The sequence below is a fragment of the Uloborus diversus genome, chromosome 6 (assembly GCF_026930045.1).
Source record: "Uloborus diversus isolate 005 chromosome 6, Udiv.v.3.1, whole genome shotgun sequence".
NCBI classification, from domain to species: Eukaryota; Metazoa; Arthropoda; class Arachnida; order Araneae; family Uloboridae; genus Uloborus; species Uloborus diversus.
In genome coordinates, this window is record NC_072736.1 from 60,411,266 (window position 1) to 60,425,351 (window position 14,086).

General features: G+C 33.8%; 1 protein-coding gene across 1 annotated transcript in view; it reads left to right on the forward strand.

Moving 5' to 3' along the window:
• The window catches only part of LOC129224532 (probable ATP-dependent RNA helicase DDX5), a 53,101-nt gene extending 44,019 nt beyond the window's left edge, over positions 1–9,082 (forward strand). Inside the window, exons 13-14 of the mRNA XM_054858999.1 lie at positions 5,271–5,501; positions 6,039–9,082. Coding sequence (XP_054714974.1) covers positions 5,271–5,501; positions 6,039–7,198 — 1,391 coding nt within the window. The 3' untranslated portion in view covers positions 7,199–9,082. The remainder of the gene's footprint in view (positions 1–5,270; positions 5,502–6,038) is intronic.
• The last annotated feature ends 5,004 nt before the right edge of the window (positions 9,083–14,086 follow it).

Here is a 14,086-nt window from a genome sequence, read left to right on the forward strand (position 1 = left end):
TGGATTTATAAATATTTGTGTGTTTGGTAAACTTTATGAAATACGTCTTCAAACGTGAAAGTTATATAGTTTCTCTTTAAAAAATGATGATTGTGTTGGATAGAATGTCGTCAAAATTGTTTTAAACAGTTGACGAATACTGTTTCTCCTTACGTTAAACCTGCATTAGAAAGTGTCAACTCCCAATGACTTTGTGCGACCAATAAATACAATTTGTGACATGCATAGGGATATGTATTTGACAGTCGACAATTGACGATCCACTAATACTCGTCTGTTCGAAAATGTTTACAGAAACCAAAACAGCTACAAAACCAGCGCGATCACAGAGGCAATTATGATTTTTAAAAAAATTAAATTTATCTGGAAATAGACTCTCAATTAGTTCACTTTTCGTCTCAACGGCAGTGTAGAAAATGTTTGTATATTTGTTGTACTGAATATTTTGATACAGTTCAATTTCACCGTTTCCAATACCCAGCAATTGCTTAGAAAATACTTCAGGGATTAGATTATTTTGCGTTTATACTCGCATGTTCATGGCCAATCGCATTATCTCGACATTACGCTATAAAAACGATTGTTATAAACATGCGTTGATTTCATCGGAATAACTGGTAATGTCTGCCGGAAGTCCCCAGACCGTATTCAGACAATTTCGCCTAAAAGTTTATCGTTGCCGTTCAAATCTTGAACAATGTTATGATGTGCTGCGAATGAATTCTTTTACTCATGGGTGCCATAGTACACTTATAAGAAATTTTAATTTCACTCCTCTCTTGCAACACTACAGCCATTCCACGTTTTTTTTTCTTAAATGTTACACATTGCGTTTTGTTTGTTATGAATATCTAATAGGCAACTTTAAAGCTGAATGTGCTGTTCGTCTACCATCTAAAAAAAGTAGCAGCAATGCCTGACGATGCAATTGTCACTGCAATTTTCTGTTGCGAACGTATCTTTGCAAGAATTAATGATATTAAAAGTTTCTTGGGGAATAAAATAAAGAAAATAATTGTTTTCCGCTTAAATTCATTAAACTTCCTGAAATTAACTTGGAATATTTTTGAAGATATTAGTAGTCTTCTTAGTTAAAGGAAGTTATGATTCTGGCACCTTCAGAGAAGTCTAACGCAAGTTTAATATAATAGCCTGGAACCTTCCTGCTTTTCTAAGAAAGCTCTCAAAGCATTAATGCACACATTGCCAACGCGAAGACAGATCTCAAGCAAGTATCTCGAATGCAACTCTTGCAAAGCTTCGTGATCCAGATGTCTTTTCGCACACATTGGGCATTGAGTCAATCTGGACGAACCGTAATAGCTTCGAAACCGATACACCTATTTTATACGTTTAGTTAATCTTGATACTGGTGGAGAAAAATATTTTTCACAACGGTGTGAAATCTGCAATTTGTAGTAATTCAAGGAAACGTTTTGAAAAATATTGTTGATTTTCTCAGGAAGTGAATAATAACCTGTAATATCCCGAAACGTTATATGGAAATTCTAAGCAACATTTCTGAGTTTTTTTTATTATGGTGTTTTTAGCAGTAAGTCATACGATGTTAGAGTTATATCGATTAATTAACTTACACCGCCATCTATTAAGAATTTTTAGAACTAAACAATTAATTCACACTATTATTGCATAATTAATATTAAATTTGCAATAAAAAATTATAAAAACTATCCTATCTTTTAAGTTGGACCAAATTACAGATACGTATGAAATTTGAAAAAATTCGGTTCAGTAGTTTCGGAGTTTACCCCGAACAAACATCGTGACACGAGATTTTTATATATATAGATATTTCCATTTGAGCCCTGATTATCTATATATATATATATATATATATATATATATATATATATATATATATATATATATATAAAGGGTGTATATAGGGGGTGGAAGGTACATTCCTTATACAAATCCAGTTAACATCAAATCTTTGCCAAATGTGGCACAGAGGTGGTTTAATGAATTCACATAAAATTGTTTTTGGTATTTTTAAAAAATCCAGAGAGATTTGCATTTTAACTTTTCTACACATTGGCTGGTAATTTTTATTTTTTAAGCCTAATTTTTAAACATGAGCCACTTGACGCAGTTTTTATTTTCAAGGCAACTTAAATTTCCATGCAACACCGTTCAACACAGCTAGTATATTTAAAAATATAAAAACTAACATCATGGAGAGTTGTTGGGTTCTATGCTGATTAAAAAACTCTCATGCTGTTGCCAATAATGTACAAAACGAACTTTGATAACAGTTAGGCAAATGAATTAAAAGTTATTTTAAAGTAGTTTTTATGCTTAGTTAAAATCTCTAGTTTTGTCTCAAGAAGATGTTGAAATTATAATGTTTCTGATCTGAACTGAATTTTACAGTTCAAGTCTGGTAATATTAGAGTTTACGTTTTCACAATGTTAGGTGTAATGATCATGTCCGATGCTTTAGTTTAGAGCTAGGTTTACTCAGCTCTAAAGTTTAAATAAATACACATTTAATATTTTATTGCTATTTCTTTACTGGTTTTCCAGTTACAAGTCGCAACAAATTGGCTTTTAAAATTTTTTTTGTTGTAGCATTTTGATCTCGATATATATAATTTTTAAATTGAATTGTTTTCATACTGGAAGAGGGGATTTTGTTGTAGATTCTATGACTTTTAATTAAACCATTTTCTCTTCTGTGAGGTGCAAGAAAAGCTAGATTTTTGTTTTGTACTACTTACATGTTCTTATAAATTATTGTTTTTTTGGAGAATGGAGAAGCAAAGGCTCTCACGGACAATCATCAGTCATTCGAATACTGGTTAGTGATCGTTTGGAATACCCATGCATTGTAAGTTAAAAAATGTGTAGGCGTTTTTGTAAAAGAAAACTTTTTTTCTTCAGGGGGAGAGAGAGAGAGAAATTTCATAAATTTTAGGGGATTTCTCTTAAATTCTTTGCATAGGCATTGGCAAACGGTTTTAGCTAGTTTTTTTATTAAGGTGAAAAAGTTGTATATTGCAGATGGAGCAACCACCTTCTACTGTTGAAAAGTGGTTGCAAAGAGAAGTGTAAAATATTGATTACTTAAACAACTTAATCAAAATGCTACTAACTATTGTTAGTAAAATATAATTAAAACAACTGTTTATGCTATTATTTATTGAATGCTGTTTATAAGAACAAACAGGTTTTGGAAAGAAAAATATTTCATTTCTTTCAAAAGATGGTTTTTCCAAAAGTTTGGTTAACTGCAATTTACATGATCAATTGTGAAGCGTAACATGGTATTGTATATAAACATAAAAGTTTTAGATTTTGCACCTAGATTTATGTTTATTTCGAAAATAAAATGAATGATGAGGTATCTAACAAAATTCGCTAGAATATTGGAACAAATGAAAATTTCTCAGAATTGGTATGTTTTTTTGAAGTCATTTCCAGAAATGACTCTTTCATTTAATAAATATTCACTATCCCTCAAATTGCAGAACATATAAATTAAAGGTTTAATTAAGAAATATTGCATTAACAACTTTATTTTAATTAAGCCAAATTAAGAGCAAAGACTTATTTATTTTTATCAAAAAATTCATTGTCAAAAAAATATTAAATTCATTAAATAATTGTTTTAAATCAACTGGTGCCTAGAGTCAATGTTGCAGTATCCCTTAAATTGTCACATGCAAAAAAGTATTCAGTTTGTTTTATGGCTTTTATATGATATAGAAATTCATATTCCAGGGGTGCCCCCCCAAGGGCAAGGGCAGCCCCTAAGGGCCCATTCCCCCCAATATCACAGCCCCCCCCCCCCCCCAATGAGAAAAATACCCCTTAAACCACCCCTTCCCTAAAAATTTCAATGCTGCAGTCTGCGCCATGATCCTCTCTAGGTGGGCACCCCTGCATATTCCAAACGATAATATTCTGCACAATTCCAAAATTTCCATTAACTTCAGTTATAAATTCAGTAGAGACTCTTTTCTTCACCATAAACGGCTGGCAGAAAAGTTGGATAAAAAATACTGAAGTCAGCTTGCAAGTCAATTTATTGGCATTGATTTAAATGCAGAAATTTTAAATGTTAAAGTTATGGATGAGTGAAAAAAATTAGTGATCTCTTGATCTGCCTTCCTGATATATCTCACTTTTATGCTGCCAAGTTTCGCCATCATAATAAATGTTGACAATGCTGACTTCTTGCTGCTCAGCATATGAAAGGCTCCTTATAAAATTTCAATCCCTTTATGAAGCTCAGGTGTCTCAGGTTATTCAACATCTTCGGCATCATAGCTATTAACAAGTATGACAATTTCTTGTGTGGCGCACACAAGAATTTTTCAGGGGTCCAGGACCAAAGGTCCCCCATTCTCATTTCATCCTCCAACACGCCGCCAAACATATTTGATTTTATCGATTGTCGGGAGAAAAAACAGTACAAAATTATCAAATTTCCATTAGTTAATAAATTATTGATAACAAATACTTAATTAAAATGCCAGAAAGCATAAGAATGTATGTATATTTAACATTTTAAAAAGACAAATCTTAAATTTCAACTAAAGATATGCACTGTATTTTCTGCGATACGTTCCACAAGTAGCATGCTCTATAATTGCAGCTTCTTTTTAAGCATTTATCAGTGCCGATTTATGTTTTGCGGTTAATGTAATGTCGGTTTATCTTGTAGACTATTTTTTCTTTACTTTAATCTACTTTGCATTCTGCTGAAAAAAAATTCTGCCATTGGGTATTTGACACTGTTACCATGTGCAAAAAAGATCTGTCTGATTTCTTGAATAGGTCCATCGTTTAATGCTCATGTATTTTGCTGAAAGTTTGTACTATTTAATGATGAAAGTTTTAATTAATATGAAGCAAAATATTTACAATATAATAGTTAAGGAATGTATCTCTCATTTATGCTGAATTCCCCATTTTGAATCTATTACTGTTACATCCTTAAACTGCAAAAGAAAATAGTGAGCTCAAATTTTCATGAAGGTACTGCTTGCATTTTTTTTTAAATAGATTTTTTGTTTTTTATTACTTTCTTAATCTGTCTCATCATAGAAATTTCAATCTTTTCACTCTCATTCTTTAGTGTTGCAGCATTTATGTTTAAACAGTTAAAGACGAAGTTAAATATTCATTTATATCATCTTTAATCAGTTAATTTCAAATGGTCTAAGTTTTAAAAAAGTCATTAACTTTTGTATAAGAAAAAGGTAGGTAATCCATTTTTTGATTGTTGCTTCTGTGCTCCATAGATGTGGATGACATCAAGTTTGTAATCAATTTTGACTACCCAAATTGCTCGGAGGACTATGTGCATCGCATTGGACGAACAGCCCGCAGCAACAAAAGTGGCACTGCATACACCTTCTTCACATCAGCCAATGGCAAACAGGCAAATGACTTGATTGGAGTGCTGAAGGAGGCCAACCAGAATATCAATCCCATGCTGCATGATTTAGCAGACTGTAGGGGAGGTGGAAGGAGTGAGTTGATTTTTGTCTTTCTTCATTTCGGTTTTCACTTATGTCCCCGCCCCCTCCCAATTTCTGTTCCAAATAATAAGTTAAACAATTCCCTGAAAATGTTTTCCACAGAAACCGCTTTTGTTGAATGTTCTTTCATCCACAAACTGATGTCTTCTGCATTGTACACAAAAATGTTCACTTTTTGCTCCAAAACACCAACTTTAAAGAAAAGCTCCATTAAAGATATTCAATGTCTCGCTAAATTTAGCAAGTTTTGAAGTAAAACATAAAAAATTTTCCAAACTCTTTTTTAATTGCAATATTTTAAAATACTACTATTTATGCTACTACCATAATATATTTTAAAGATACTGGTTTTATGTTCAATATTATTACAATATTATGTTATGAATTATCTGTTTCTGCACTCTTTTTGAAAACTAAACGATAATTCTTATCAGAACAGTAAATTTTTGCTAATTTCATAACTTGCCAAATTTCAAAATTTTCTTTTTTTAGTGCTTGAAAGTAATATCTATGTTTATTATTTTGTAGTGCGCAACCGACACCGTGGAGGTCCGATGCGAAATGACATGCGTGGCAACCCAAGGCGAGATGATCCAAGAGGTGGACGTAATATGAGAGACGCTCCTGCTCCTATGAGGGGCAATGACCGTAGTGGGAGACCTCCAGTGATTGACCAACGCGCGGATTCCAGAAACCGATTGGGCAGCGGTCGACCGGATCGGTCTGGATCCGAGAGGCACCACCACCGAGATGAGGGGAATGCCAGGGATTCCCGTGGCTTTGGAGGAGTTTCAGCTCAGGGACAACAACAGAATTATGGTCGAGATGCTAAACGACCGGGGCCAGAACCACCGCAGAATTATGGCCGGGAACCCAAAGCACCTTTAGGGCCAGGGTTTGGAGCTGAAGTGAAAGGACCACAACAGCAAGCTTATGGACGAGAGGCCAAGGGGCCTCAACAAAACTATGGCCGGGATGCTAAAGGACATCAACCGCAACAAGGTTTTGGACGGGATGAACAGCAACAGAACTATGGTAGAGATTCCCATGGACAGCAACAAGGTTATGGAAGGGAGTCTCATGGTCAGCAGCAGGGATTTGGGCGTGATTCCCATGGACAACAGGGTTATGGAAGAACTTCCCAGCCTCAGAACTACCATCGGGAAAAGGATTCCCCTGGCTTCGGAAATCGGGAAAACCAGAGCTTTAACCAGGGCAATGCAAGGCCCTCGTTATTGTCTAACCCTCAGGGTTTTCAACAGCCTCAAGAAGGCAGAAGTGGACATGATGATCGCTATGGATCACGTGACAGACCACAGAGGCCGAATGACGGAGGATCTCGGCAACATCCATCCCCTCAAGGGATGGGCCACCACGGACAATATGGTCCACCTCGTTCTGACAGGAATCAGGCAATGAATAGTGCTAACCAACACCATGGGCCACCTCCTCAGGGGCCCTACACCCGTGGCATGGGCCAACGTCCACCTACTGCAGGACCTCCTCAGCAGCAACACCGCATGGGGTCAAAAGCAATGACAGATGCGCAAACGATTCAGTCTTTGTTTCAACCACCGCCTCCGCCTCCACCTATTCCTTCCAGTGGCCCTACATCTAGCAGTCTTACAAGAGCTGCTCTTTTAGCTCCTCCTCCACCTCCTCCCCCACAAATGAACGGATATTACTAGAAAAGGATTTCGCTCAAAATATTCCTAATTCTGTTTTGTGCAGAAGCAGATAAGAGAAGGATTTCTTGGAACATAATATTCATTTAGATTGAAAAATCTCATTCAAAACATTCCATATCAGATGTTAGGTATGGATGTACATACACACATTTAATATCTATCCAAAACTTTAAAGAATGTTTTTAATGATTGCAGACAAGTATCTGATTTTAACATTCCTCAAACTAAAAGCTTCTTGGAAAAATTGCAAATGTTAAAAATTCATTTAGTTCAAATATTTCCTCCAAATCAATGCAGCCTTCTTTTCCCTTTTTTTTTCCTTCAAAATCAGTTTTTTTTCCTGTCATATTTCAATGCAAAAAGATACCACTCTGAAATAGTATGACTCATCTTGCATAGTGTTAAAAATAAGATAGTTTTCTACCAGATATTTCTTTTTGATACAATATTTAAAAACCTAGATGCTAAATTTGCCATCTTAAATTTTGTACTGCATTGATAAATTTCTTTCCTGATTCATGGCATTTGTGACATAGGAATAGAAAGAAAAGCTTTAATTTAAACAATTAAAAAATATTTTATCTTACACTGTCTGCATGTGTAGCATATTAAAATTATTTTTCTGAATGAGATAAATTTCATTTACTAAAAATAGGAGCTTGATTTTTCATTTTCACTCCTAAAAGCTTATTGCTAGCATCATCTTTGTACCTAGCTTTAAACTCTTATTTCTTGCGCTAATATTGCATCAATTTGACATGGGTGTTTTCTTGGATTGAATTTCTTTTTATCTTAATTTCTTAAGAAATTTTTGTTTTGAAACTCAATTTTGTGTCAAGTTCCACTTTAAGGAGCATTGAATGGTTGACGGGCAAATATCTGCACAAAAAAGGAAACTTTTGTTTTTCCTTTTTTATCGCTATTTTCAGTATGAGCTTTGTTTTGTTTTCAAATTGTTTCATGTTGATTAATTAGGAAGAAATAATTTTTACTCATTCATTAGTGTTGCTATAAATGCAGGAATAGTATGTGTACGAGTGAAACCCACACATATACATTTAATCATGCATACATGATTTGCATAATACTTAAAAATATGATTTACTATGTGACATTTGTGTTAACTGGGAGGAGGAGATCAACCATGGATTAATTTGTAAACTTTTTGCAATAACGGATTATTATGTAACATTTGTGCCCTTAACTGGGATGATGAGTAAATGATTGTTAAACCAACTGGATATCATATGCGTAACCTTATTCATTAACACTTTTTAAACAGTTTTATGTGTGCATATATTGACATTAATAATTGCGTGCAAAATCAAAATGTGTTATTAAAAATTTACGAAAGAGTTCACAAATTCCTCGTCTAAAGGGATCATTCTAAGTGTAATTCATCAAGTTCTTGTGTTTCTTTTAAGAACTTTTATTTCATATGCTGCAGATCAGAGCATAGAATTTGCTTGAAGTTTTTTTTTTTTTTTTTTTTTGCCCATAATATCATGCAGCAGCTTGTAAAGAATCATCAAAATTTGTTTTTGAACATTTTCTACTTATAAATTTGCTTCCATACGAAATATATAAAAATATTTTTAAAATTATAGTGTAAATACTCCATGCAATTGTCATTTCCTTGTGAACTGAAAGTTTAATGTTTGGCATAAAAACTTTCACTGTTAGGAAACTAATGTACTTATTTATTTTCTTGTGTTCATTGTTGTAAGGAACTCTTCTCTAAGGAGCAGAGAGTAGCATTGACATAAAAATCATTCATAATAGTTTCATTTGAAATCACTTTCATTATTCACAAGAGATGTATGTCATAAAGTACTGCTGAAGTTCTCTGTAAGAATCATTGTTTTCCAATAAAATTGTCATGATTAATAAGTTTTTATCTTTTTTTCTTTTTGTCTGCTTATTATAACAATTATTTTACTGTGTTTTAATAATCTTACTACAGATGTATAGATCTGTACATTAAGGCTGGCCGATGCAGGAATTTCTTCATTGGGATGCATCGTCAACCTTACATCACGATGTGCAAGCACTTTTACTTTTTAAAGCTTTACTTAAATTTGCTTGTTTAAATGTTACAAAATATACACAAGATATGGAAATATATATTATACCAGATACATGCAAACAAATTCTAGCACCAGGTTAGAAATTATCCCCCCCCCCCCAAAAAAAAAATGCTAAAAGCGTAAGGTAGCAATGATAATATTGTTGGCATGTGTTTTGGGTTTACAATGAGCCTATTTTTTCAATGCCAAAAGATGTTAGATTATGGAAGCAAAGTTATTTATTCCATTCACAAGTTCACATCTTCTATATAAAAAAGGACTCCTTTTAACAACAAAATTATACGTCAGCTATTTTTGGTCTGCTATTCTGCTCTTTAAACTTAGCTTTTTTTCCCCTTGATTAGTGATTATATGATAAACTTGTTTCATCAACATGTTTTCTGTTAAGAGGTCCAAAAAAAAATTTTTTTTTTTTTTTTTTTTTGCATGTTTTGGGAAACTTGAAGGTATTTGATCGTTTGTTTGAAAAATTTGCTATAGCTAACTCTTCACACCATTGTTAGTAAGCCAAAGTGACTTGACATTTGACTAATTTAACTTTAGTGTGAAAGAATTCCAGAAAATTCGAACAGTTTTCCCAACAGTTATTTTTTAATTAATTTTAAATGTCCTATTTTTTAAACAAGGTGTGGTCTAGATGACGTCACAAATGATGCTCTTTGGCGCATCTTTGTACCGCGTTTCCATGTTATGATAATCAAGAAGCAAATTAAAATTGCGCTCCACGCTTGCTATCAACCATATCGTTGCCAATACACGTGAGTAAAGATGCGAATTAAATGTTTTGCTCTGTGAAAGGCAACACAGAATGGCATTTCATCAATTGTGATGTCATTGGCAAGAAATGTAAACAATAAAAGTGCACCGATTTAAGTAATTTTTAAAAAATATTAAACTTAGTCAAATTATTTAAAAAATGGTCAGCTTCTATGTTTTTAAGTTTGCTCTTTCAGAAAAAAATGCATTTAAAATTTTGGAAACGACCCCATTATAATGCCACTTGAGTTTGCATTGACATTAGGAATGATTTCCCCCCAAAAAGGTGTAAAAGACCCCTTTTGAAACATTCGAATGCAACCAAACGGGGAGGTGCACAACGAAAACCCCACTACGAGTCTACGTAACAAATTTCAACTTTCTAGGACATACCGTTCATGCGAGATACATACGTACATACAGACGTCACTAAAATCGCGACGTCATGTAATTCGGGAATAGTCAAAATGGATATTTCCGGCGTCTATACGTTAGGTATATATGCATGTGTGGTCGGGTCGAAAAAAAACTCAACATTCATTCGGGGGTGAGCAAAATGGAAATTAAGGCCGATTTTTGAGTGAATTTTTTTTTCCCGAGAATACAATACTTCCTTTTTTGTAAAAGGAAGTAAAAAGAAAACCGAGAGCTTCTTCCTCACACTCCAGTTGAACCTCAAAGAAGTACTTCCTTATTCATTACCTAATTTAGCATGATTTTCAGTTATGTAATTCTATATTGTTTTAATTTTCTTTTTTTGTTTTTTCCTTCATTCCTTTTAAAGCTCGAGTTACTGAAGCATTGTATAAAGTAACAATGTGGTTGTTTCCTTCAGTCAAAAGTAGTACTTTTAGTCACTGAAATTGATAGAATAAGCAAAAAAAAAAAAAAAAACTAACATGGACCTAGAAAATTCTTTCATTTTTTCCAACAGTTATGTTTTAATTAATTTTTTTAAATGTCCAATTTTTCAAACAATGCATGGTCTAGATGACGTCACAAATGATGCTTTTTGTCGCATCTTTGTACTGCGTTTCCACGTTATAATAAACAAGAAGCGAATTAAAATTGCGCTCTACGCTTGCTATCAACCATATCGTTGCCAACACACGTGAGTAAAGATGCGAATTAAATATTTAGCTCTGAGAATGGCAACACAGAATGACATTTAATCATTTGTGATGTCATTGGCAAGAAATGTAAACAATAAAAGATCACCAATTTAATTAAATTTTTTTTTTTGAATATTAAACTTGAACAAATTATTTAAAAAATGTGTAGATCCTATGTTTTTAAGCATGTTCTTTCAGAAAAAAATATTTTTAAAATATTGGAAATGGCCCTATTGAATTGCCACCCGCCTTGTCTAGTGGTCAGCGGAGTCTGACTGCGACAGGAAAGTCCAGGTTCGAATTCTGGCTCGGACAGGGATGTATTTCTCTCTCCTGTTCTTGTCTTTTCTTTTTACTTCCTTTTACAAAAAAGGAAGTATTGTATTCGCGAAAAAATTTTCACTCAAAAATCGCCCTTAATTTCCATTTTGCTCACCCCCAAATGAATGTTGAGTTTTTTTTTCGATTCGACCACATGCGGAAAAGTGCCTAAGAATGTATAGACACGCGAAATATCCATTTTGACCATCACCGAGGTAATTACAACGACTTTTCTCGTGACGTCTGTATGTATGTGCGTATGTGCGTATGTATCTCGCATAACTCAAAAATGGTATGTCCTAGAAAGTTGAAATTTGGTACATAGACTCGTAGTGGGGTCTAGTTGTGCACCTCCCCTTTTGGTTGCTTTCGGATGTTCCTAAGGGGGTCTTTTGCACCTTTTTGGGGGGAAATCATTGTTAATTTCGATGTAAACTCAAGTGGCGTTATAACACTTGGCGATATATCGCCAGTCTTTTGGTCGCCAAGTTTTGTCGCCAACTTGGCGACAAATTTGGCGGAGTTTTTTTTTTTTGGTTTCAATTTGGCCATTGTTGGTGATATTTAGAGAATAAATATTGAATCACATTAAAATAGCGAATAATGGGGAAATGACATTAAATTGGAGTAAAAGGAAGTCATGTGATTCACACATCAGCTCGTTGTGAATGTGTTGCAGCGCTGTGAATGGTTGCCTACCCAGGGGTGATTGTGTTCCGGTATTTTACCGGATTTCCGGTATTTTCGGACGTATTTCCGGTATTTTTATGTCCAAAAATACCGGAATTATGTTTTTTTTTTTTTTTTTGTTTTGTTATGCTTCTATCTCCCTACCTCCACATTTTTTTAAAATTATATAATACTCATCAAATATACCTGCAAGTGCCTTAAAATGGACAAATGTCAAGATAATTTGTATAACACCAACTCGTAACTTTGTAATCCATTAAAAATTTAATCAAATGTACACACAATATTTTGACTCAGAACTATTTAATACTATGGCAAAGGTGCACTTAAGTAATAGGGACCAAAGATGCCCCCCCCCCGCACCCCCTCCCCCGTTCTCGCTTTGAAACTTTCAGGTATTTTTTGATGAACTCACAATCACCCCTGTGCCTACCCTATATACGGGTTCTTATAGCAAGTGAGTTCTGTGGAAGTCGGACTTCAGAGCAAATTACAGTGCAGTTGGAAAAGTGAAGCAATGCTCCCCAAATTGCCAGCCTAGCTGGCACACGACAACAACAACAATAGAAATGCTTTTTAAAACTGAAAGTTAACTTCCAGCTCTTTCTCAGAAATTCTCTTAGTTCCTGGGGAAATAGATTCACAGTTAATTGTTAAAACGAATACTTTGAACCACCACATTAATTCTACTTATATGCCGTAATTTTTCTTTGACGAATAATTTTTTATAATATACAGGGTGTTCTGGTTTAACCTGCAAGAAATTTATTTTTGCAACCGTTAGTCCTAGATGTTGTATACTTCCAATTGCAAAAATGTCAAAATCAGATGCAGAATTAAGATATTGAAATTTTGAAACAAAAATAAAAATGAGTCAAATAGTACAAATTTTAAATTTTATGCGGGCCTTAGGTTCCCTAACTTTTTGGGGGAAATATAGCGGTTAACAAGAATTTAAAATTATATGCGTGCATAGAGTGGTTTTCAAATTGTTCGAGGGTTTGTAGCGTGTTTTTTCGTATCACGGCATAACATTTGCATTTATTTTTGAATAGCAATAAAAAACATAAATACTTTGTTTTATTACTTCAATAATCTGTCATTCTCCTGAACAGGCTATAAGTTCCAATCTCATCTTCTGTATGGTCCCTTAAAACTTTGAACAGGAATATCTCCTTGAGTTTTGATCGCACAAATGTCAAGTTTTTGTGTTAGTAATATTTTTCAGTGGAGATTATTTCCCTAAATACAAGTTGGGGACCTAGGGACCATGGGCGCAAGGTTGCATCTTATTTTTGAAGTTGTTATTTTTTCATGCGGCACCCTCTTATTTTGTTCCTTTGGATGAAATAAAAATTCACATATCATGAAAATAAAAATTGAATAAAATTTAGAGGTTGCTACCATTGCTGCAAAATTTGTTTTTTGTTTGTTTTTTTTTTTTTTTTTTGCATCTATTATTATAATATTTATTTATGTTATCTTTTTGTCCTTAATTTTAATTAGGTTTCTACCTTAACCAAACCAAATTCATGTTGATGTCAAATATTGCAATAGAAAACTGGGAATATATTTTTACTCTATTTTTTCACAATGAACGTAATTTTAATCACTGGTAGCAACCTCTAAATATTGTTCAAATTGTATGAATCTTAAGTGGGTGTTTTTTCATCAAAAGGAAGCAATTAAAGGGGTGCCCCAGAAGAAATTCAAAAATTTTTCAAAAAGTGCATTATAAGACGCACCCTAATGGGCTCCCATATGCAAAGTTGCAAGGGGGGGGGGCTCAAATATTTCCCCCGTGGTTTAGCTGGATATTTTCCCCGTGGAAACTGATTTTAGGACAGATTAGAGTCATTAAAATTTGACATTTTTAATAACTATGGCTGGAGAAGAAATGTTTTTACATTTTTGCAAAGAAA